Raw genomic sequence first — 26,334 nt, 5'->3', positions numbered from 1 at the left:
ATCTGTCATGAACTGATTTGTGTTTATTTAATCACAATTATCATGCTGATGACTCTACATATTAAGTCTCCACCTATAGTCCCCTAGGTGCTAATTTTAAAAAACGTGAGTTTTCATTAAAAATAAGAAAAGAAACCCCTCCATATGCATTTCAATAATTCAAATTGTATCATAATTTGACTATTAACACAAGGGAAAATCAATGCAACTAATTCAGATTTAAATTCAAGATTACACAGTGCAAAAGAGGGAATAGTCTTGGAAAGGGAAGTAGAAAAATGTAAGATCCCTCTTAGAGGTCAGAAAAAATAAAATAAAATTTCCTTCAGAATAACAACTGGACATAAAGCTTTCAAGAAATGTTAGCTACTAGCTTTCTTCTCTGACAATCGGTTTTGTCAGTTGGTTCCCACTAAGTTGTGGACTTTTTCCGACCAGGACCAGATATCTTGTCTTTTGATTTTCATCCACTCCCACACCATGCTAGGGCTTTGGTAGCACAAAATGAGAATTAAAAATATGCTTTTGAATTAAATAATTTCTTCCCTTACGGATAAAGATAAGAATCTCAAGATCTTAGCCTGAAGACTAATGTCCATCTCTCTGCCCCCACCTGTCCCCGCCTTAAAAATAAAGCAGGCCACTGTCTCCAGTTTACACCCTCACTCACAGTTCTATTCACCTTCCCCTTTCCTAATCAGAGGGATCTTGGGGTGGGGCTTCAAGGAACCTCAAAGAGATTGAAGGGGAGGGAGCCTGGAACCATAGACTAGCTGTGACAAGTCATGGGTGGGATTTGGTAGTTCAGAAAAGGAGGTACCAGACCAGGAATGGGGGATGGGAGTGATGGTGAAGTGGAGTGGGCTAGTTTAGGATGGACCAGAAATGAGACATTAAGGAAAGCCAGAAAGGACCAGTTGGCGGGGGGGGGGGGGGGGGGGGGATGGGTGGGTGACTACTAGAATCATGTGGAGGGTCGCTTGTGAGGTCACAGGAGCAAAGGCAGGTGATTGGACGAGAAGGAGAGTTCTAGTTGCCAAGGCAGCGACTAGAGGAGAAGGTCTTCAGTCCATGAGAAGGTCTTGACTAGAGAAGGACGGAGCTCCAGCTCCGTGTGTTCTCCAGTAGAGTCTGTGGATTGACCCCCAGATATCCCTGCTGAGGTGTCACCCGGGAAAGGCTTAAGCCTTCCCGGGCGCCACCCCTCTGTGCTTTGCTACCCACCCCACCCGCCCCCCTGAGCCCCGCCTCTGCCCCCTGACGCCCGCCACAGCCTACTCCACCCTGTCACCGACTCCCCAAGGTGACCACAACATGGCTGCAGCGCCAGTGCTGCTCTTCTTGCTGTTCGTGCTGTGGCTGACCTGGCGAGTGCCGGGCCAACTGGACCCGAGCACCGGCTGGCCCTTGTGGAAGCACAAACTCTGTGCAGACGACGAATGCAGCAGTGAGTCCACAGGTGGGCGGGCAGCCCAGGGTCTCCATGGTGGCTCTTTGGGGCCGCATGGGGCTCTGATCCCCCGGTCCCCTGCCCCGTGGGCTGGGCTAGGGGGTCGTAGGATGATGGGTGGGGCACAGGAGTGACAGAGCCTCAGGACCCTGCGTGTGTCCCCTCCGGCTCTGCCGGCGCCTCAGCCAGCCCGCTCAGGTTGCTGAGATGCTGAGCCAATGGTGCAGACTTCACCAGCAGTCAAATTCATAGACCAATAGTGAATGGAGGGCCTGGGGTTGTAGCTCAGTGGTAGAGCGCTTGTCTAACATGTGAGGCACTGGGTTTGATTCTCAGCACTGCATACAAATAAATAAAATAAAGGTCCATCAAAAACTAAAATAAAAAAAATTAGGCAAAAGCTTAAAAAAATAGTAGTGAATGGGAATCTCAGGGTTGAGAAAGACCTTAGAAGCAACTGGTCCAACTTCTTAATAACTGCATGTTGGACTCCTGCTGTTTAATCAAACGTACCCCAGGCTGTAACTCATACTGAAATTCCACCCCTACAAGCTCTCAGTTCTTACTGGAATTCTACCTCATTCACAGAGCCTCAATGCAGGTCTGTATCCAATTCCCTTTAGTCTCTCTTGATATTACTGTGTTCTTTTTAAATAGCTGTCATCTGTCCATTCAATAAATAATTGTTGAGTATCTCTGCCAGGTGCCAGATACTGTGTTAAGCCTTGGCTCATTCCACCTGCAAATCTGCAAACCAAGACTCCCTCTCTTTCAGCTTTCCTAAAATGTTAAACACAAGGTTTCACCAGCACTAAATCCATGTTTGTTGAATGTGACCCTGGTCTATATATCTCTGGTTTTAAATTTTCCCTTGAGTAAATATTGTTCTGGTAGCAGTTGTATGGCCATAGAAGTAGTGGGGAGTAGACTGGAGATTGTTCATTTTATAATTGAAGGGTCTAATAGCTCTAATTAGGATTTTGAGGTTTTCTTCTCTGTGTTAATTGTCTTTAGGAGAGCCAAATATTCCAGGCACTGTGACTCATATATTTAGTGAAACACTCGATGAATATTGAAACTGAAGAGAGACAATTCTTATTCTATAGCATAAAATAAAATAGCCATTTCCCCTTTCAATTTTAGAGCTACTTATAACAGAAGGTACTCCTGTTGATGCTGCTGATACAGAAAACCAACTAGAGATAAAGGTGGAAGAGCCAGAAGATGCCACCACCATACTTTTCTTGTTACATTCATTCTTGCTTTATTTGTCTAAGATGGTAAGTTTGACATAGTTTCTTCAATTAGAATGTTGATTATTTATTAGTTTTTAAGTGGCTTCTGGTCATGAAGTGAAGAACTTAAAATGTCTTTATGAAAATTACTCCTGATCCTTTGAGTAGATAGCTCCTGAAACAAAAGCCATAGGGGTGTGGCTTTAATGGCTACTTGGTTTAGCACATGAGGAAGATTTGCTGTCTACCAAGGCTGGACATTTGCACACCTATAAAAACTTGGTTCTTCCCCTCAGAACCTTTCATTCTGGCAGGGAGATAACAGCATTCACTTGAAACACAGTAAGATAATGGCAGAAAGAGAGGTATTTATTCGATGGTAGAACATTATTGTCCATAAATGCATTTATTATGGTTGGAAGGGTGATCAATAAGGTCAGAAAGTGGTTGAGATGTGTTTGAAGCACAGGCAAAGGGCAAACAGGAGTCTGACATGTGGTTTGTTGTTGATTAGACAGGCTGGGGTGGTGGGGGAAGCTGGCAGTCAGAAGAAATGTGTTCAGAGAAATGGAAACATGAAGAAAGGATATTTGGGGAGGGCAGGAGAATGTGAATAGTTGGTGTTGTAAAGTGTGAAGTTGGAGGGGGATGGGCCTGTTGGAGAGGCCAGCAAATCTTAACTGAAGTCATGAGCCAAAGTAGCATTAGACCATTAATAGTGGGGATCCTTAGAAAGTTTTAAGAATGAAAAGGAATTAGGTTAGATCTGTTTCTTAGAAAGAGTCACTTAAGGCTGATCTTTCTAAAGAAAATCTTGATTCAAACAAGACATTTAATCTGTCTAGAAGCTTATCTAAGCATTTTAGGACTTACCTCCCCCCCATTGGTATTTGTTGATATTGGACTTTTAGAATTTAATTATAGGAATGAGAAAGCTTTTAGAGGTTGGAGGTCCTAGGGCCTTTGTGACAGTAATCCTCCCCAAGTGAAGTTGTTTCCTGTAGATTGTGTTATTTCAAGGCTTGTGTAATAAAGATGATGTTGTTGTTTTCCTTGTAAAATGTATAGATTTTGAAGCCAGGTAGATGTGGTTTCAAATCCCAAGGTTATCATTTAGAAGTTTGGGCAAATAACTAAACTTTTGAAAAAAGTTTTCCTCATCTGAAAAATGTAGATAATGGTTACTCCAATCATAAGAATTAAATGATTTGACAAGGTAAAATGTCTGGTGAGGTGTCTGGCATTTTGAAGGGTTTTACCCCTACGCACCCCCTAATTCTCATGTAGGCAGTCAGAAGGTGGTATAAATCAATGAATACCTGGGGAGGAAAGACCACCAGGGTGGAAAAGATGTGGTGGGGAGAAACAAATCATTTTTCAGTTGGCTCCATGTTTGTTCATGATGGTGGCAGCCACCTGGGTAAGGGGTATGTACAAGCCAGGCAGTTAGAATAATGATATTTCCAGTGATTAAAGCAGTCTTCCACAGTCATAATTTGATTATCAGAATGAATCAGCATCACTTGGAAAGTTAACAGCCTCACGATATGGAAAGGATTTCTTTATTCATATTTTTAGGTATGCACAGAGCCCTCCTCTAGGTCTAGGTCGGGGGACACGAATGTGGTGCAGGTGTGTCAGTGATTGTACGGTGATAGGTAAGACATAGACGTGAGTGGCAAAGAAGAGGCACAATGTTAAAAGACTGATTTGAAAGGAGATTTCAAAAAGGCATTTTGATGGCCCAGTATGTACAGGACATTGTGTGAGGACTAAAAGAGTCTAACAGGTGTAAGGCATGATTGTGATTTTTGAAAGCCTTAAGAAAAGGACTTAACAAATATATGCAAAAATTATGAACAAATCAATGTAAAATCTTAAACAAGTAGTATGATATCTGATAGGACTGGAGAGTAATAGGCTCTGATGTGTTTGGGAGATGTGCACCAATCAGGTTCATTGATCAATGGAATCTTAGTAGAATCTTAGTGTTAGAAGAAACCTTGGAAGGCTGTTAGTCTAGTTTCTCACTCATTGCTGTTATTTTCTTTACTGTGGCCCTGACGAGTAGTTATGAGGCCTGTACACCAGTATTTCCTAGCATGAGTCACTCTCTTACAAGGCTATATGTTCTTCTGTTGTCTACTTCATCCTTGTATTGACTCCAAATTTTCCTCCACATGATTTCCTCTATAAAACTGAATTCTTTTCTACATAGAAATCCTTTAAATATTTGAAGTTATATCTTAATTTAAAAATTATTTTTAGTATTTTTATCATGGAAACTTTCAAATAAGAGCAGAGAGAATAGTAGGGGACTATAGGTAACCATAACATACTGTACATTTTAGAATACTAGAAGAAAAGGTTGTGAAAGTTTTACCATAGAGAAATGATGTTTGAGGAGGTAGATATATTTAACTGATTTAAACGTTACATAGTGTAATCATGCATCAAAATGTCATGTTACCTACTTCAATAATTATAATGTTTGTTTCTATGTACTAGTTAAAAAATAAATTTAATTAGAAAAGCTTTAAAGAAAAGCACAGAGAATAGTATAATGAACCCACGGGCCATCACCCAACTTAACAGTAATTCCTTGATAGCCAATATCAGTGAGTTTTTTTTAATTTGTTCTAATTGGTTATGCATGATAGCAGAATGCATTTCGATTCATTGTATATAAATGGAACAAAACTTTTCCTAGTTGTACACAACACATTTGTATTCCTACATGTACCTCGGGTAATAAGGTTCATCTCATTCCACCATCTTTCCTATCCCTATGCCCCCTCACCTGTCCTACCTCCCCTTTGCCCAGTCAAAGTTCCTCCATTCTTTCCATGCCTCTTACCACCCACCTTACCCCCATTATGGGTCAGCATCCACTTTCAGAGAGAACATACAGCTTTTGGTTTTTGGGATTGGCTTACTTCCCTTAACCTGATATTCCCATTCACCCGCAGATGCCATAATTTTTTTCTCTTTTAAGGCTATAAGTAATATTCCATTTCATATATGTACTACAGTTTCTTTATCCATTCATCTGTTGAAGGGTTGGTTCCACAAAACTATGGAATGCTTCACAAATGTGGGTGTCATCCTTGCTCAGGGACCATGCTAATTTTTTCTGTATTGTTCCAATTTTAGTATATGTGCTGCCAAAGCAAGCACACTCTGAGTTTTAACAAATGTAGATACCCATGTAAAAACTACCATAATCAAGATATAGAACAGTTTTTTCACTAGAAAAGGGGTTTCCTTGGGATCCTTCCCAGTGAGTTCCTTCACCACCTGTTCCAGGCAACCACTGATAACTTTTTTTTTAAACTATAGATTCATTTTTCCTACAGTACTATTTCATATATATGCCACTATAAATGGACTCATATCTAGGAGTGCAATTGCCTCCTACATTTAATGTATGTTTTTATCTTATGTGATACTGTCAAGCCATGCTAAAAAATGACCACAATCATTTTATACTTCCACCAGCAATTTAGGAGACTTCCACTTGACTTCATCTTCACTAGCACTTGGGCCATTCTAGTGGGTATGTCTTTGTGAGTTTATTTCCTGATAATTAATGATATTGAGTGAACTTTTTTTTTTCTTTTGAGATAGGGTCTCACTAACTTGCTTAGGCCCTTGATAAGTTGCCAGCCTCAAACTTGGGATCCTCCTGCCTCAACCTTCTGAGTTGCTGAAATTACAGACATGTGCCATGATGCCTGGATCAAATACTTCTTCATGAGCTTGTTGACCATACTGTTTTTGTATGTCAACTCTCTCTGGCTAGCTGGAATCCAGACTTCTCCCAGCTCAGTGCCAACTGTGGGATTGGTTAGCTTATAGTTGTTCTTGGCCCTCGCAGGTACTGCTTAGAATGTAGCCCCAAACTGAAGACCACCTCCATGCAGATTTCTGGAACTCTCTTTCTTTGTGGCTCCCATCTTTCTGGTAGTTTTCTCTACATATTTTTGGCTGCTTAAACTCCTGGAACTCTGGTCTCTCTCTCCTCAGTGAGACTGTTATGCCCTATTTGGGTTCCCCTTCCCAAACTGAGGTCTAGAGGGTGCCTCCAGGTGAAATGCTCATCTATTTGTTCTCCTGATCTTAGGGGTGACAGTTGCATGTCCCTTGTGGCTTTCTATCTGAAAAATAGCTCTTTAAAAATATATTTTGACTGGGCATGGTGGCACATGCCTTAATCCTAGTGGCTCAGGAGGCTGAGACAGGAGGATCATGAGTTCAAAGCCAAAAGTGAGGTGCTAAGTAATTCAGTGAGACCCTGTCTCTAAATAAAATACAAAATGGGGCTGAGACTGGGGATGTGGCTCAGTGATCAAGTGCTTCTGAGTTTAATCCCTGGTACCAAAATATATATATATATTCCAACTTTCTGGTTGCTTTCAGTGGGAGAACAAGTCTCATATAAGTTACTCTCTATTGATTTATCCTTTTTTGTAACTTTTTGCGATAATTGAAAAAAATATGTTTGTGGGACTTCTAGGATATATTGTAGTTTTGGTGAATAAATGACATCCCCGTGGTACAACAATTTAACCTGTTTCTCTATTGCCTTTTTTTTGTTTGTTTGTTTGGTGGTGTTGGGGATTGAACCTCGGGCTCCATGCATTCTAGGCAAGTGCTGAGCTAACAACCTCAGCCTTTCTCTGTTGCTTTATATTTCTTGGAAATTGGTAGTCAGGTTTAGGTTCAATTCTGTTTCTTATGAAAACTTAATAAAATATTGCATTGACATCTGCATGTCCTCTCCTTTGATGTTGACTACTAGTCAACAGTGACCTTGGTGAGATTTGCTAATATATTACAGGTTGCAAAATAGCAATGGTCTGAGTTGCTGGGATTTTTCTTTCTTCATTTAAAGGCTGGGATGCCTATACAAATAAAAATTTATGATTGATTATTCTTTCTTTTTTTTTTTGTACTGGGGATTAAACTCAGGGGCACTTGGCTAGTGAGCCATATCCCCAGCCTTATTTTGTATTTTATTTATATACAGGGTCTCACTGAGTTGCTTAGCAATTCGCTTTTGCTGAGGCTGACTTTGAACTTGCTATCTTCCCTCCTCAGCCTCCCGAACTACTGGGATTACAAGTGTGTGCCACGGCACCTGGCTATGATTGATTATTCTTTACACAGATATTTGGTTTGTATAGTTAAGGCAGGAGATAAACATTTGATTCCTTTTCTTCATTACTTTTCAGAATAGTAAGGTGGTATTCTAGCATTATCAAATGATACCCAAAGGGGCTTTTGAAATCTTTTTAACTTTTATTTAAGAGTTAATATGATGTCATGCATTTAAAAATATTTGGTGTGTTTAATCCAGTTAGGAATAGTAATTGTTCTTACCTGATGCTCAATTTCTCCCCCTTTTGCCTTGTAGAAGCCTCTTTATCTTGGCTCCTGGGACCCTTTGCCACCACCTAGTGGTCATTGTTACCTATTTCCCTTGCTTTTGAACTATGAGATATTCCAAGTTCATCTTAAACATTCCCTGTCCAGACCTTGAAGGAACTATTTCTCTAAAAGAACTTTGGTTCCTTTCAATAGGAAATGATATTTAGAGGCTACATTCCAAGTACTAGGATTGCTTATTGCTCAAATTGACTGTCATTTGTAGGCCTTTTTAGTGAACAAAGCTCAGAAATATGTGGGGATTTTTCATCATGTCATTTAGATAATTCCCATGAAAATTCAGGAGAGATTTTACTTCACTTCATCTATCTTAGATTTGTGTTTTCTTTCTCTGATGTTGGAGTTCCAGTTTTCAATGACATCAGTATAATTGTTTACAGTCTTGTGCCACTTAATGACATTTTGGTCATTAGTGCATAATAATGGAGCTAAAAAATTCTTGTCACCTAGTATTTTTAATATATTTTTTGTGTTTTGATATGTTTACATATATAAACATTTACAACGTTACAATTGTCTACAGAATTCAGTATAATAATATCTTATAGGTTTTTATCCCCAAAGTGATGATATACCATATATGAATACCTACGTGTGGAAATGGCTATATTTTCTAGGTTTGTATAAGTATGCTCAATAATGTTTACATGCTGAAATTGCCTAAGATGTGTTTCTCAGAATTTATTCCTATCATTAAGCAACACAAGACTATATTTATGTTATTTAAAATACTTTCAGGAATGTATTCCTGAAATGAAATTCTCTTGTCTTTAAGCTATATCCCACTAAGGTATGTTTGAACTAATTCATTTCTGTGGTTTGTCACCAACTTGATGTCACAGGTTGTTTCATTTTTGCTTTCAATATTTAGGTATTACTTTATAAAGATTTTTTTTGTTTATTTTACAATTATTTAAATATTTAGAAGAGCCAAAGTTAATTTGTAAAAATAAGTTGTTTCTGTTTTCTAGTACTGGTGATTGAACCCAGGGCTCCTATCCACTGAGCCACATACCTAGCCTCTTTATTTTTTATTTAGAGATAGTTCTCACTAAATTGCGTAGGGACTTGCTAAGTTGCTGAGGCTAGCTTTGAACTTGTGATTCTCCTGCCTGATTTTGAAAGAATTCTAGCTTTTGTCCCAGTTCTATCTACCCTGATGTTACTCTCTTTTATAGTTAACTTTTAAAATTTATTTCATTATGTATTCTGTTATTAAAAAAATAAGCAAATGAGAAAAGGGATATGTAGCTCAGTGGTAGAGCACTTGCCTACCATACATGAGGCCATGTGTTCAATCCCCAGCACCATAAAAAGAAAAAGAAAAGCAAATGATTTTTACATCTAGCTATGATAGCTTTATATAGGTACTGGCTTCACCTTCCCAACTGAAACAACTAAAATAAATATGAAAAAAAAAACCCACAAACAGATAAAATTTGAAGATCCAGCAACATTGAAGATCAAGCAACAAAGAATGATTCTGGAAACATAAGGAACAAATGCTGTGAGCTCTTTAGTTGTCCCAGCTTTTACTATGTTAAGAGATTCCCAAGCCATGACAAAGAAGGGGAAGTCAGGCAGAACCAGAGGATACCATGAATTGAGAGATGGTGCTGAGATTCCAGGAAAACCGAAGTGACTAGAATTCACAGGGTGGAGTACCAAAAGAAGGTTGCTACATTGAGAGACAATTCTGGAAATCTGTGAAAGGCTCTCTGAGTGTTCAGCAGGGTATTTATCTGCACATAAGTGTGATGAAACTGCTTAGCAAGTCAGAGAAACAATCTTAAGTGATTAGAAGGAACAGGTCCTAACACAGGGACCAGAATAGCACCTGGAAAAAACTATCTAAGGAAGTTGGGTAGAATAATCAGAAGGGCGTTACCTCGGACTGACTATTACAATTTATGTAATACCTAGCAAATATTCAGACCCAAGAGAATCAAATTGTTTCCAGTAATTTAATTGTATACAAAATATTAAGAATAGTAATTCGTAATGTATGGCATCGAATCAAAGCTTACCAGGCATGCAAAGAAGCAAGTAAAATACAATCCACAATGATGAGGAGAAGAATCATCCAATCAAAGCCAACCGAGAACTGCCGGAGATGTTAGAATGAGGTAATGGCATTTTTTAAAAAGTTATTACTACTATATTTCGTGTGTTAAAAAGGTAAAAAGAGATATAGAAGATACATTTTAAGAAAATCAGACTTCTAGAGTTGAAAATATATGATAAACACAGTGGATGGGATTAATGTCAGAATAAGCATTTGTGATGAAATTGTTAGTGAACTTGAGGACATAACAGGAGAAGTACCCCAAATGAAACACAGGGAAAATTTCTTCTGTTAAAGAAAAGTGAACCAGAGCATCAGTGAGCTGTGGGACAGTTTCAAGTTGAGCGTTGAGAGGTATTCAGAAAAATATTTTAAGAAATGATGGCCAAAAATTTTCAAAAATTTGTGAAAACTGTACATCAGCAGATCCAAGATATTAAAAGGAACTAGAGTACAAAAAGCATGAATAAAGCTATATCAAGGTATATTATATCATAAATAAATTGCTCAAAACCAGTGATAAAGAGCAATCTTAGCAGTTAGAGAAAACATTTATGTAGAGAAGAACTAAGGATGACATCAGATTTCTTGTCAGAAATTAGGCATAAGAGAATATAGTGGAGTGATACCTTTAATATATTTGAAGAGTAATAATGTTGGCCGATAATATCATGCCCAGTGAAATATCTTTCTAAAATGAAGACTTGTACTGACATACAAGCTGAAAGAATTCACCCTACACTTGCACCAAGACAGCAGATGGAAATAATGGAATAAAGGAGTAAAGAACACTGAAAATGGTGACTGTGTGCATAAATATTTAAAATAATTTTTCTTATTTGAACATTTTAAAAAGTCATTGTCTGTTTAAAGACAAACATCAGTGTAGTATGGGATTTAGAAAACATGTAAAGTAAAATACATGACAACAGTATAAATCTCAGAAGGGTAGTAATTATTGTAACGTTCTTATTGAATATGTGAAGTAATACAGTATCATCTGAAGGTATATTGTGACAAATTAAAGATGTACATTCTAAACCCTGAAGCACTAAGATTAGAAAACAGAGTTATAGCTTAATAAGCCAATAGAGGAATCACTAAAAATACCGATAGTGGTATTTCTGCAAAAGAAGACAGAAAGAAAAGAAAAAGAACAAAGAACAGAAGGAACAAATAGAAGATTATATTAAGCTTACACCTATGCACAGCAGTAATCCTATTAAGTGGAAAGTATCTAAATACATCAGTTAAAAACAGAGATTGTCATATTGCCTAAAGAAGCAAGACCCAAATAGATGTCTAAGGGAGTAACACTGTAAATAGACACAAAGAAGTCAAAATTAGAATGATTGAAAAAGGTATCTCATGTTAAACACTAGTGAAAGGAAATCTGGAGTAGCTACATTAAACCAAAAGAGGTTGTGGGGCAAAATATATCATCGGGACTCAAGAAAGTTATTTCCTAATGATAAAGGAATCAGTCAAGATTATATAATAAACTTAAATGCTTGTACTTTTAATATTAGACCTTCAAAATACATGAAGTATAAAAATTGATAGAATTATGAGGAAAATGATGAATCCTATAGATTACATTTAGAGATTTCAATATCCTCTCCTCAGCAATTGGCAGAAAATGAAAAATAAAAGTAAGATTGTAGAAAGTGTGAATGACATAATCAATCCATCCATTTGAAATTAATTGACGTTTATAGAAAACTCCCAAGGAGCTTAGTGCACATGGAACATTTACCAAGATAAACTGTATTCTGGATCTTAAAAAAATTATCAGTAAATATAAAAGTATTCAAAGTCAGGCAACGCTTGTTCTCTGAACACAATAAAATGAGAAATCAATAATGGAAAAATCTGGAAATTTCTCAAATATTTGAAAACTTTAGTGCCAGACTGCTATATATATATATATATAAATGAACAACACAGTACATTTATTTTTATGTGGTGCTGGGGATCGAACCCAGTGCCTCACACATGTGAGGCAAGCACTTTACCACTGAGCTACAACCTTAGCCCCCACTGCTAAATAATTTTTGAGTCAAATAAATCAAAGAAGAAATTCATATTTTGAGTTCAATAAAACTGAAAACAACATATCCATTTGTGCAATGTCACTAAAGCGTTATTGGAAAATTTATAGCACTACCAGGCCCAAGATAGCTTTATTAAAAAAGAAGTCTCCAGTCATTGACTTTAGTTCCTACTATGAGAAACTAGAAAAGGAAAAATAAGTTAATCTCCAAGTAAGCAAGAAAAAAAGATATAATAAAGACTATAAGTCAGTAAAATTTTAAAAAAGGAAAATAAGAGAAAATCAATGAAACCCAAAGCTAGTTCTTTAAGATGAATAAAATTGATCAACATCTAGTGAGGGAAATAAAAGAGGAGACACAGATTACCAATATCCGCAATCAGAGAAGGGATATAACTACAGATTTCACAGATACTAGACTGATAATGGGGATATTATGAACAGTTTATGTTAATTAACTTGACAATTTAGATGAAATGAAGAAATTCTATTTAAGCCACAAATTGCAAAAGTTCACTCAAGAAAAACAGACAACTTCATAAACCTTGTTGACTATTAAAGAAATTGAAGGTATAGGTAAAAACCTTTCTACAAAGAAAAAAATATAAGACCCAGATAGCTTTATTGGTGATCCAATTCCTGTAAGGAAGAAATGATACTAATTCCTAATAGTATTAGTAATACTAAACCCTTGTAGAATATTAAAGCAAGGAAATATTTCTCCTATGAAGCCAGTGTTATCACTACACCAAACCAAGACAAAGATATAACAAGAAAAGAAAATCACATACCTCTCAAGAGATCTCCAATGAATCTGTACAGAAATTCTAAACAAAAATTTAAGTCGAATACAACAATATGTAAAAGGAAAATACATCATAGACAAAAACTAGACTGATGATGGGGATTTATGTCAAGAATCCAAAATTTATTTAACATTTGAAAATCAATGAAATTTACCACATTGATGTACCTAAAAGCTGAATAAGAGAAGCCATAGAAAATACATTATTCCATACACATATCCCATACTCTTGTTTAGCTCAAGAGATACAAAACAAGCATTTAAAAAATATAGCAGAGGGGGTAAATGTTGGGGAGTAATATTGGCCAAATTATATTGTTATTTTGTGTGCATGTACAAGTAGGTGACAATAAATCCCATCGACATGTAAAAAAAAATCAGCCCTGATTATTATTTAAAATTTTTTTTTAATATTTTGATTGACTTTTATTATATTCACTTATTTATATGCGGTGCTGAGAATCGAACCCTTTGCCTCACACATGCTAGGCAAGTGCTCTACCACTGAGTATCAACCCCAGCCCCTCAGAATTTATTATTGATGTAGAAAAACAAATAACAAACTAGGAATAGAAGGGAGCTTAAAATATCCTCTGAAAAAATGCAGCTAACCTCAAACTTAATGGTTGATAATTGAATACTTTTCCCCAAGATCAGAAACCAAACAGAGATGTCCACTCTCATTACATCTATTTAGCATTGTACTGGGGTGCAGTAAGGAAATAGCTAGTATACTAAGGCAAGAAAAAGAAATAAAATGCACTCAGATTGGAAAGAAAGAAATAAAATTCTCTTTATTTTCAGATAACATGAATATATATAGATACAATCTGGTATGATCTAGAAAAAAGCTATTGTAAGGTTGACAGATAAAATTTACATCTAAAAGCAATTATATTTTCTATATATTAACAATGAATAATTAGAAATTGAAATTTTAAAGATTTCCATGTACAATAGAATAAAAATATGAAGTATTTAAACATAAACGTGGCAAAAACTAAAATGTATATATTAAAAACTATAAAATATTGCTGATAAAAATTAAAGAGAACCTAAATGGAGAGATATACCTAATTTATGAGTCAGAAGACTAAGGTGTCCATTCATCCCAGTTTAATCACCAGAGTCAACATTATTCCAATCAAAATTCCTGCAGAGTTTTGTAGAAAATGACAAGCTGATTGCAACAGACCTAGAATACGTGGCTTCAAGACAATCTAGGCCTGGGGATGTAGCTCAGTGGTAGAGCACTTGCCTAGCATATGCAAGGTCCTGTGTTCAATCCCTAGTACCATACGAAGAGGAAAAAAAGAAAAAAAATATTCTAAAGCTACAGTAATCAGGATTGCAGACAAAACATTGGAACAGAGCCAAGAATTCAGAGATAGATACACAATATATATGGCAACAGTCATTGACAAAGATGGAAAGACAAGTAGAGAATGGGAAGTTTTTCAGCAAATGGTACTGAAATTACTGCATATTTATATGCAAAATATTGATCCATGCCTTGCATTAGACACCTGAATTAACTCACAGACTTAAATATTAAACTCAAAACTACAAAACCTCTAGGAAAAAAATAAGAGAAAAATTTTTGTTGAACTTAGGTTTGGCAAAGATTTCTTAAATTTGACAACAAAAGCATTAAAAAGGATTTGACAATGTGGGATTCATCAAACTAAAACCTCTGTAATTCAAAATACACTTTGAAGTGAATGAAATAGACAAAACACAAGCTGGGAGGAAATTACTGTAAAGCATTTATCAAGACTTGCATCAAGAATATATGAAGAACTCTTAGAACTCATTAGAAAAAATATAGTCCTGTAAAATAACACTTCATCAAAGAAGATAAACAGATAGTAAATAAAGACATTAAAAATGCTTGACATAATTATCAGGGAAATGCAATTTTGAAGCATAAGAGTTACCACTACACACTTATTAAATATCTAATATTAAAGACAATTGTGCTGAGTGGTTGGAGATGGAGGAACTGGATGGGTACACAGCTGGTGGGGATATAAAGTGGTAGAATCACCTTCTTAAAAAGGTAAACATATACCAGTCATATCCAACCATTCTTTTCCAAAGAAAAGATAAGTTATATAGCAATAGGAGGAATTTTATATTTGTAAAAGCCCCAAACTGGAAAAAAATCCAAATGTCTATCAATAGATGATAGACAAATTGTGGTATGTACATATAATGAAATGCTACTCAGCAATAAAAATAGATGATAGATAAACTGATGTAGATGAATCTCAAATTATGCTGAATAAGAGAAGCCATAGAAAATACATTATCCCATACACATAAAACTTGAGGAATACAAAGCAATCTATTAAGATAGACATTTTGCTGGAGGAATGGGAAAGTGGGGGGCAAGAAGGAAGGGTGACAAAGGGCAGAATTACCTAGAGAATGAGAATATTTTTGGAAGTAAAGGATGTGTATATTATCTTGATTATAATGGTGATTTCATAATTTCATGTTAAAATTTATCAAATTGCACACTTTAAATACATGTAATTTATTGCATGTCAATTTTACCTCAAAGCTATAAGAAATAATATACTCATCTTTTTTCACTTTCTAAGATACAATTAGTATTCTACAAATATTTTTCTCTACTTCATTTTAAAAATATATATTCTGGAAACCAGCTCTTAGCAGTATTTAAAATTATTTTCTTTCTTCTTTGGTTTATTCAACAACTTTCATTGATGACGGTTGTTTCAGCCTTTTGTGACCATCTTGTATTATTATAATTAATGCTTGAATAACATAGTTTTGTAAATACAAGTTTTAAACATTTGTTGTTGTATTCCCAGTATCTTTAGAAGTTAGGGCTGGGGGACTATAGCTCAGCAGTAGAGCACTTGCCCTAGATACCCTTCCCCAGCACTGAAAAAGTTAAAAAAAAAAGTGCGATTGTTGAGTTAATAGGTAAATATATAAGCAGTTTTGGGAGATGTTGCCAAATCTCATTCATAAGGGTTGTATCATTTTGTATACTTATCTGAGAATTTGTATTCCCCCACATTCTCTCACCTACTGAGTATGTGGTCAAACATTTGGATCTTGCCAATGCAAGTGAGAAATGGTATCTTGGTGTGGTTTAATTTGTATTTTGTTCATTATGAGCTAAGCAGAGCATGTTTCCATATGTTATAGCTATTTGCATTTCTTTTCCTGAGATCTGTTTATTTCTTCAGCCCATTTTTGTATAGGTTTGCTGGCCATTTTATTTATAATGTTCTTTATATTTCAGGAACATGATTCTTTGGACAATAATAGGTTGCAAATATTTTTTCTCAGGTTGTCATTGTCAAACTGTGTGTGTGTGTGTGTGTGTGTGTGTGTGTGTGTGTGTGTGTGTGTGTGTAGCAGGTTTAGATACAGCCAGGAAAGATTTTTTCAATGAGGCAGGTTTTGCCCACTCATAATACATAGAAAATTTCACCCAATATTTTCTAGTACTTGTTTATTTTCTATTTTTACATTCATGTTTCTTATCCATTTGTAGTTTATCTTTTGAATAAGTAGAGAAAAATCCAATTTTATAATTTTCCATGTGGTAACGCTACTTATTAGAAAGTCTATTTTCCCCAAACTAACTTTTATTGTACCCCAAGTGTCCAGTTGGTTCTGTTTCTGAATTCTCTATTCTGTCCCACAATCTCTATGTATTCTTGGGCTTGGACGAGGGTACATGAATTAATTATATAGTCTACCCTCCCTGTACCCTTCATTGCTCTTCTTTTTCAGTGCTTTCCTGCTTATTCTTGTTCTTTTGAATTGACTATAATCAACTTGATGACAGATTTTTAAAGATCCACATATGTTCATTCCCTCCCCAAGTTAAACGTCCCCAGTTTCTTCAATTTTTAGCACGTGCTTTTCGGGGGCTATTCATGATTCTGTTCTTTTCCACAAGTCATGCAACCTTAAAATGTGGCATCCAGAAATGAAGCCACCGGAGTGGGGTGATAATGACATGATTCCTTAGGGTAAGGCTTTTTAAAAAGAGTGTCATCCACAATTGGAGAAAGTAACAGGACTGGATTGAGCAGGGAAGGAAAGCCGAGTCCAAGCAGTAGTCCTTTAGAAGGGAGCAGGAGAAGCTTCTCCTCTTCTGTCTGCACTTTTGGGGCAGGTAGGTACCTGGTGTCTCAACACGTTGACAAAAGGGTTTTGCTCTGGGAGAAGCTGGGAGGCCTGACTTTCTCCTTTTTCCTAGTCTCTGCCTATAATCCCCTTTTGCTAGTTCCCTGGCTTCCTCCAGGGCCTTCTAAATCGCTGGTCCTCTCCCAGTTCCGGGGACAGGTGAGCCTCTTTCCTTCTGGAGTCCTTTCATTTGGACTCTTCTGCTGGGCTCTCCTTGCGCTGTCCCCCGCTGGGCTCCGCAGTTGGTTCTTTCAGCTCCCTGCCCGCCCCTCTGCATCCTCTGTCCTCTCACTGCTGTCGGCCCAGGGGCTTCCTCTGATGACGCGTTTTACTTGTGTTGGGCGGAAAGCGCCTGCGGTGGAGGAAGGCAAAGTTCACTCCCAGTACCCGCCCCCTGCGCTGGGTCCTACCGAAGTAGGAAACGGTGAAAGAGGGTCCCGTGCTGTTCTGCATGGAAGCGTTGCTTCCGCTCAGCTGTCCCTACACCATGGACTCAGTACCTGCCACTGTGCCTTCTGTCACTGCTTTCCCGGGGGACCTGGAGCTCCTGGGACCCCTGTCGGTGCTCTACGCAGCCCTCATTGCCAAGCTACTGGAGGTGACGGTCCCATTCCCAGGGAGGGACCCCAGCTCTGGCAGGCGGGTGGCTGAGTTCTGGTGGAGTGGGTGCACTGACTGTAGTGGCGACGGAGAAATGGAGTGTGTCGGGCCCAAGGCAGGCAGGACTTGAGTGTATTGTTAAGCGAGGCCGGTGAGAGTGTACTTGAGCTTTCCCCACTTGCACTTTTTTTTTTTTTTGACGGAATAGAGGTGACAACCTCATGGTATGTTCCGAAATGCAGCCAACAATCCAAACAGCTAAGGTTACTACAGGTGTTTTCCCTACGGAGACTGCTGGGGAATTGGGCCCAAATGACAGTTATCTCCTATTACCTATAGAGGGCGGTGAAAACAGGGAAGAGTAGGCAGGTGTTTACTGCACTGCCTTTGAGCAACCATTTAAAATTAGGCTTTGAATTTTATAGAAGGATGTTAAATTCAGAGAAGTTTAAGCCAGTTTTCAAGAGTTGTCTGAAATTACATGTCACTTATCTGTTTATATAAGAGTGGAATGGAAGTAAGATTTAAAATCTTATATCATCATTGTTTTTATTTGTTGCCATAAAATTAATTAGTTCTTTCATATATTTAAGTTTTTGTCTTAAATGAATTTTTTAAATTATAAAAACCAGGTTATCTAAGAGAAAAGAATGATCCAGAGGGATTCTAGCCAGGTGTTAGACAATGTGATGATATAGGGCCTGTTACAAACTGGAAATGTATGCTCAATTTAAAGTATTTAGATTCGGGCTGGGGTTGTGGTTCAGTGGTAGAGCGCTTGCCTAGCATACATGAGGCACTGGGTTGGATCCTCTGCACCATATAAAAACAAAACAATGTGTCCACCCTAAAACTAAAGATACATAAATAAATATTTTTTAAAAAAGTATTTAGATTCATTATACTTGAAAACACTGCAAGCCAACAAAAAATGTGAGACTGCCAGTATCCTCTCTCTTGAAGAAGCTATTGGAAAATATTGAGGAGGTTGATTTCTGATGAGGAGGTTGGTTTAGAATTGCCATGATTCTTTGTGACTGTTTTGTTATAAATTTAAGGTTTCCCATTTCTTCTAATTTGTCTGTTTCAGCTGTTTACTACATTGCCTGATGATACTCAACCTGGGCCTGATTTTTATGGACTACCATGGAAGCCTGTAGTTTTCACTGTTTTCTTTGGGATTGTATCCTTTGTCATTTTCTTTTGGAGAACTGTTCTTTTTGTGAGTAAATTAACTTACTTATACCTCAGCACATAAGCACAAGGATTATTTTATATAGTCACTGCCCCCCCCTTTTTATTTTCTTTTTCAGTTGCTAAAAGTGATTAGTGGTTTAAGTCAAACTAACCTTATAAAATAATTTAGTGTGGGTGCAGTTGGTAGAACTGGTAATTCTTACAGCCATCCTGACCAGTAGTTTCATATGTATCAGAAGTCTTAAAAGTGGGATAAAAGATGGGATAGGTTAGATAAATATCCTTTTATGTAGCATATATGTCTAGTAATCTATCTTAAAGAAATAACTATGCTTTGAAGATTTTGGTAATGTTTTTCAATGGAACAGTGTATTAGATTGAAGACTTAGCACAACATAATTCATTTAGGGGTTATTGTATGTTCAATTAATGGAATAGTAGGCAGATGTATTTATTTCAAAGCTTTGAGGTACAGAAAATGCTCACAATTAAATGTGAAGTGGGGAAAAAAAGCAGAAACTAAGATTTAAATGTTGATGAACTGTATGTTAATATAAACACATATAAACAGGGGGAAATGCTGCAAAGAAATACAGTAAAATGAGAAAAAGGAGATGAGATAATTTTTCCAGTCTTTTATATAAATTTTTCCCAGATTTTATGATTTGATCATATGTTCAGAAAATACCTTTTTATTTGGAAGTATAGATTATGTGTTGTCCAAAAATCCATTAAATGTTTTGTTCATTAAGTCTTTTTTTTTCCTGAGCAGAATTAGTCTATCTCTGTGTATATGTGTACATATATGTATAAGTGTGTGTGTGTGTGTGTGTGTGTGTGTGTGTGTATATATATATATATATATATATGTGCTTATACATACTTATGTTTGTACTGTAGGTCATTCTGTTTCATAGTTATTTAACATAATTGGAAGAAAATTATTTTAGGTAAATGGACTTTGCATATGAAAAGCCTAACAGTTAAAGAGGTCAAAAGCATTGGATACAAATCTTTTCAAATCTGATTGTTCTTTTTCTGATTTCTTAATTATATCAGACATATCATTGTTAAGATAAGTTTCCTCTCCTTGTACAATTGAGTGTAAAATCTCCTAGAAAGTATTCCCTTCTTAAATAGAAGAATCGTTTGCCTGGATTCCTGTGAGGAATTTTCTAATCTCATTGAACTTTTTCTCAGCTAAAAGGAAAAAGGAAATAGAAGGATAAAGAGAAGGGAAAAAACATGACAACATTTTATATTTCTCTCTCTTGTTTCTTTCATTTCAAAAACCCTGGTACCTGTTTCTCTTTTCACTAGGTTATGTGAGATCTGGTTCCTAGCTTGTTGCTCCTCAGTTTCAGCATTTGACTTTGGAACTTTAGTCCTTACCTTAGATGACTGCTTTTATGCTACTTCCCATTTTCCTCTGTTGTCATTTTGAGTAAAAGGTTAGCAAGGCTATGACATTAAAGAAATGTTCATTTCTTTCTGTGTTGGAGTTTTCTGAATGCAATTTCCTATTACGAAGATCCCATGGATGATCCATGGACACATCTGAGTATCCCATCACCATTTATAACATTTGAAAGGACAAGTAATATGCTGTTATAAAGAAATTTAGTGATGTTTTAAAAAAATTTCTGCTTACGTTTTATTATCAGGTAGTTTATTGCTGTCTTTTGGAAATGATTGTTTTTGTCCTTTCCAGAATATGTTAATTGTCATTTCTCTTGTTGCTTGTGCATTTTCTTCTAGCAGTCTTCCCTTTCAGAATTCTTGCTATACATTTAGTGGTTTGCAGAAATAAGATGATGTAGTCTCTTAGTTTCTAAATTCAGCCAATAGCCAAATTTAAATTGGAGTTCTAAGATGTTTTCTGGTGAGTGAAAGTGGCATATCTTAGTACAAAGATTATGCCTTTAATATTGTTTCCTCAGATTCCTTTTGAATAGTCATTGTTTCTAGACTTTATCCTGGTTATTTAGAATTGTCAAGTAAATGATTTTGAGTACACACACACACACACACACACACACACACACACATATTTACTGTGAAATAAGGTGCATATCTTAGTGTTTTTATGTCAGAGGCTATTTATGAAATATCACTACCAATTAAATTTAAAAGGCTTGTTAACCTTTACTTATTTTTAATCCTATAAATTATTATCCTGAACCAGAATGTTATTAAATTCTCACTTGGTTATGATTCTGATTGTTGTTTTAGGAATGCTGTTTCTATTGAGCAGATGTTTGATATCAAATTTAATCTTTTTTCTCTCTTCTAGGTAAAAGATAGAGTATATCAAGGTAAATTTTTAGGTCTCTTAAACTTGTAATAACCCTTTGTATTGGTGTTTGATGTGTGTTTTATGTATGTTAGAAGTAGATACAGTGACTTTTAATGTCTATTATCTTTTTTACCTCCTGAAAATTTTACTGTTCCTAGGTTGCTAGCATGGATAATAGAGTAGATGATGATGGTTCCAACTCTGAGATAGGAGATAAAGAGGAGGAACAAATTGTGGATAGGGAGATGATAAGTTTTAATTTGGGGCAGATTAACTTTGAATATTGATATAATGCAGATGTATTACATTTGAAGAGTATTTCTATGCTAATGATTTAATCATGCATTAAGTAATTGAGTAGATAATTTAAAGAATGGTAATGTGAATCAGTATGTTTTCATTTCTGTTTTTCTTTGCAAAGAATTAAATGATTCCATTTTCTGAAAAGAAAGTGTTTTGAGAAGGGAGGAATATCAAGCTACAACAATTTACTGTATTTCCCATCTGTGAAATAAGCTTAAATTGAAATATCATTTTGGATGGGAGGGGTACCTGGGATTGAACTTTGGGGCACGCTACTGAGCCACATCCCCAACCTCCTATATTTAGAGACCAAGTCTCACTTAGTTGCTTAGTGTCTCGCTCTTGCTGAGGCTGGCTTTGAACTTGGGATCCTTCTAGCTCAGCCTCCTGAGCCACTGGGATTACAGGTGTGTACCATTGCGCCCAGCAAAATATCATTGTTCTTATATTTTTCTTAAATTTTAATAATTTTTATACTCTTATTGCTAATAAGCATAGATTGCTTTTTAAAAGCATAATAGCTATGCTAAGAAGTATTTCCTCATAGTACCATATAACATGTCTTTGCTTTTAGTAGATTGAATAATTGAATTTCATTTAGTGATTGTAATAATCTTGTATATTTCCCCCTTTTAGTCAATGAACAGCAAATTTCCAAAAAGGTGAACAATTTCATAAAAGAAAATGAAGAACTAATGCAGAAATTGTCAAATTATGAACAGAAGGTATAATTATTTTTTTGTTTCTTTCTCCCTTGGTTCTAGCTTGAATCATTTCTACCTGTTTTAATTTAAAAATTGTATTTTAAAATTTTTTTCATTATTTCCTACAAATCATCCAAATTCTAAGCAGTCATGTATTAAGTACTGCTTTCTTCTGGAAAGGGTCACTTGTCTGGAAGTAACTTGTATAGTAGCACTATAATTTGTGTATCTTAATTCTGAATGCTTTATTTGCATAGGTGAAGGAATCAAAGAAACAGGTTCAAGAAACCATGAAACAAAAAATGATTCTTTCTGATGAAACAACTAAATACAAGGTAAAAATCCCTTTTTTGGGGGGAATTACATTCTAAACTCAAAAGTAAATGTAATGAGTGAGTAATCTTGACACCTATTTTTTCCAGGATAAAATGAAGCTTCTTGAAAAAGCTAATGAACTTCTGGATGAGAGAGCTAAAAGTCTTCATGTTATGTTAGAATCTGAGAAAGAACAGAAAGCTAAGAATCAGGACTTGGTAAGAGTTTTGCTGCTAAGTGTTACTGCAATTTGGCTTTTGGAATATTTTGTAAAATTGGTTAAGTTAAACTTAGTCTAGCTGTTAACTAAAGTAAGATTAGGAGCCAAGGAAGTTGAACCCACTTCTGCCCATTTTGTGGAACTTTTAAGTACTGATACAACAAATTATTTTTATGGGCCTAGGAAATATTTTTATTCTCAACCTTGGATAATTTTCATATTGCTTTGCTCTGCCCTTGGAAACATGCAGAACAACTAAAAAACTATTGTCCAGTTGAACAGTATTTCTTTACTTTTTACTTGAAAGAGTAATGAATTAATCAATTTTCTGTACTTAAAAAAAATTTATTTCATTTTCAATTCATGTTTCATTTTCAATTTCTATAAGTTTCTATAATTACATAAAAGTTGCAAAAGATAGTAGAGAGTGTGTTCTAAAATATCCTACCCCCAAGTAAGCTTGATCACCTAGCTGAGGTAGTATTTATCAGATTTCTCCACTGTAAAAATTCTTTCCAATCCTTTTCATATTGTATTCTTTGGAAGTTACCATGCACAGCCCACAGTTAAAGTATGAAGAGTTACAAGCTCAGGATGCAGCTCATGGGAGAGCACTTGCCTAGCATACATGAGGCCCAGGATTCAATCCCAGGCATTGCAAACAAAGATTGCAGAGTTGTATCCACTTCCTTAAGGAGCGGGTATATTTATAAATTTTTTGGATTTCTTCTGTATGTGAGATTAGTCTATTCTTCCTTAAATTTTATCATTTTTTACTTCAGATAAGAAAATTTTTAAAATGATCTTGGGAAATTTTTTTCTCTATCACTAGAAAAAAATTACTAATTTGAACTGGTTTACTTGAAACAGTAATTAATTAGTTAATTTTCTGTGCTTTAAAACATTTTATTTACTTATTGCATTATGATTTTCTATACTTTGACCTTTTTTTTCTGGTTATCTCATAAACAGTAAGGTTGTGGATGCCATGAAATATTTATGACTTCATTTTCCCTCATCTCTTTCAGTTCTTGATTTTTTGCTTAGTCCAAAGCTGGATCCCCTGCATTTACCTGAAATGTAATGGGATGGCTTGACAAAAATTTTGTTGTGTTTATCTTTTTAGTATATATATGTGTGTGTACACACACACACACACATATATATATATCAGTATTTCTACTGAAATCCTAATGCATATTTTGTGTTCTGTTTTCACCTGGCAGATAATGGAAAATAAGAAAACTATAGAGAAGCTTAAAGATGTCATTTCAGTGAATACTTCTGAACTTTCAGAGGTAAAGCTGCCAACTCTTGCTAACGGATATTAATACTATATCTTAGTTTTGTTGCAGACCAAAAATTTGAGGTTTGCTAAAATGTGCAAAAAATGAGAACTGTATGATGTGTGGTTTGGGAAAGTATAACTTTGTTTTTTCTTTGGAATTAATTCACTAACTGAAGTGTTTTGCATTAGCTTCACATTGTCCTTAATGAAGCTAAGCTTCGTGAAGAGAAGGTGAAGTTGGAATGCTGTCAGCTTCAGAAAGAAAATACCATGCTTAAGAAGAAGAAAGAGCAGGTAAATAAAATTTGATGTCATACATAATGTAAACTAGAGAAGTGAATATCATTATCTTGTATCTTTTTTGGATCTGTTTCTGAGGTAAGGAATATTCATGTAGGACCTTTTCTAGATATGCAAAGTTTAAACAATGCTCCCCAAATTGAGTGCATATATATGGTCTCCATCTGTTTTGGATTTTTGGATTATTGCTTTTCTTATCAAATGTCAATCAGTTATTAACTTGCATAGCCTCAAAGAAACTTTTTAAACCAGAAAATTAAGTATTTTATGATCCTCTTTTGAGTAGTTACTGATTCACCGGCCAAGGGAAGATTACATGATAAGGAATCTAAATTTAGGAGACAGTCATATGTGCCCAGCCATTCCTGCTGGAGGTAAATTATTTGAATTGGCAGCAATTTTCTGGGGAATGCAATAAACAGGGTCAACTTCCTGATAGCTCTGATGTTCTTACTGCAGCTGTGAGAGTTGAGGCCACTCTGCCCTCTTCCTTAACCAAGGTCTCAACCTCCTCGATTGAGGGAGGCCACCGAGGAGTATGGCTCTGTATTTCTTTGTCTAAGTCTTGTAGTCCTGATGTATCCAGTGCAGAAACCCCTCCCTAACCCATAGGAATTCATGTGTTTTGACTTTTCAGTTGCAGCAGGAAGTGAAAGACTGGAGTACATCACACGCTGAGCTCAGTGAACAAATGAAATCATTTGAGAAGTCACAGAAAGATTTACAAGTAACGCTTAGTCTTAAAGATGATACTATTAATGTAAGTTTATACTCCAAATACATGTTTCATCTCATGAATTCTCCTGAAATCTTTGAATTAAAATTGAGAGTCTTCCAACCTTTTGCTTCTTTTCTAGGCTCTAACTAATTACATCACACAGTTGAATCGGTTACAATGTGAATCTGAATCTGAGGATCAAAGTCGAGATGAGTCAGATGAATTAACCAATGGAGAGTTAGCAGGTAAGATCAGTCTCAGGGAGGTTGAATCCTTTTTTGCTTTCCTGTCTTTAATTAAGTATACAGATGCCACTTTTCAGCTGGCTGAATTTCTTCTTAAGCTTCAGGGTTGTAGACACATATCACTGGATCTATAGATATGTCTGTTGCATTGTCAGAGGTGGGTTGCTGGGGTATAATGTAGCAATAGGCATGTGAAGAACACTTGACTTTTTCTATCCCATTGAAAACTAGTAAGTACACTGCAGCTACAATAGTCACATCCTATACCTCTAAGTATTGAACATTGTACAGTAAGAGAAATTTATTTCTTAACTTATGCAGATGATACTTGATTTTGATACTCATCATCTCTATGGCTCTGTGGTTTTAAGTCCACAGTCAGTCTTAAGAGTCCGGAGGTAGTTGGAACCATAAACTAAGGCTGTGAGAACAGAGGCTAGAGACTATCAGAAAGCTAGAGAGGGAGTGTAACAGTGTTTACTGATGAGGAAAATATTTCCAGATGTTTTCTCCCAACTTGGATATTGCTTACATAGCAAGTATTTCAAACCACACCTGGTAGTAGATTCAGGGAGAAAATAGAGGATTGAATCTTTCTAAACAAGACACTTACTTGCCCAGGTGAAGATAGATCTGAGAGAGAAGAAAAGCTTTTATCTTAAAAGAATAACATAGATAACATTTTAGTTGTGCAAACTAGAAATTCACCTTTTTTTTAAAAAAACAGACACAGTACTTTTATTTATTTTTATGCTGAGGATCAAACTCAGTGCCTCACACATGCTAGGTGAGCACTCTACCACTGAGCCACAACCCCAGTCTGAAATTCACCTCTTTCTTTTTTTTTTTAAATCTAAGCTTGCAATTCTCTTAAAAGTCATTAGTCTAATCAGTTTAATTATTTAATTGATTTTTT

General features: G+C 36.0%; 1 protein-coding gene and 1 non-coding gene across 3 annotated transcripts; one reads left to right on the top strand and one right to left on the bottom strand.

Moving 5' to 3' along the window:
* The first annotated feature begins 1,299 nt into the window (after nt 1–1,299).
* LOC144374640 (transport and Golgi organization protein 1 homolog) lies at nt 1,300–26,271 on the top strand. Of its 2 annotated transcripts, XM_078037405.1 has the most exons (11): nt 1,300–1,447; nt 2,594–2,730; nt 18,923–19,054; nt 21,323–21,344; nt 22,265–22,353; nt 22,590–22,667; nt 22,755–22,865; nt 24,094–24,165; nt 24,345–24,449; nt 25,093–25,215; nt 25,313–26,271. In XM_078037405.1, exons 1-11 carry the CDS (start codon nt 1,315–1,317, stop codon nt 25,550–25,552), a joined length of 1,242 nt encoding a protein of 413 aa, XP_077893531.1. In that variant the 5' UTR covers nt 1,300–1,314; the 3' UTR covers nt 25,553–26,271. The 2 variants fall into 2 exon arrangements, with proteins under 2 accessions (XP_077893531.1, XP_077893532.1); XM_078037406.1 differs by lacking the exons at nt 1,300–1,447; nt 2,594–2,730 and adding an exon at nt 17,637–17,830.
* Nucleotides 5,756–5,862, bottom strand: LOC144374650 (U6 spliceosomal RNA). Its single transcript, XR_013433994.1, has one exon. It is a non-coding gene; the product is annotated as a U6 spliceosomal RNA (small nuclear RNA).
* Nucleotides 26,272–26,334: the final 63 nt, after the last annotated feature.

Source organism: Ictidomys tridecemlineatus, unplaced genomic scaffold (assembly GCF_052094955.1).
Source record: "Ictidomys tridecemlineatus isolate mIctTri1 unplaced genomic scaffold, mIctTri1.hap1 Scaffold_80, whole genome shotgun sequence".
Taxonomy (NCBI): domain Eukaryota; kingdom Metazoa; phylum Chordata; class Mammalia; order Rodentia; family Sciuridae; genus Ictidomys; species Ictidomys tridecemlineatus.
The sequence above is the reverse complement of the archived record's forward strand: the minus strand, read 5'-3'. Positions and strand labels throughout refer to the sequence as shown.

What these genes read in the sequence shown, in the direction of transcription:
- LOC144374640 (XM_078037405.1), top strand. Translation starts at nt 1,315, where the DNA reads ATGGCTGCAGCGCCAGTGCTGCTCTTCTTGCTGTTCGTGCTGTGGCTG. An exon ending in TGCAGACGACGAATGCAGCA is followed by an intron (nt 1,448 to 2,593) that starts GTGAGTCCACAG and finishes TTTCAATTTTAG; the next exon opens with AGCTACTTATAACAGAAGGT. An exon ending in ATACTTCTGAACTTTCAGAG is followed by an intron (nt 24,166 to 24,344) that starts GTAAAGCTGCCA and finishes GTTTTGCATTAG; the next exon opens with CTTCACATTGTCCTTAATGA.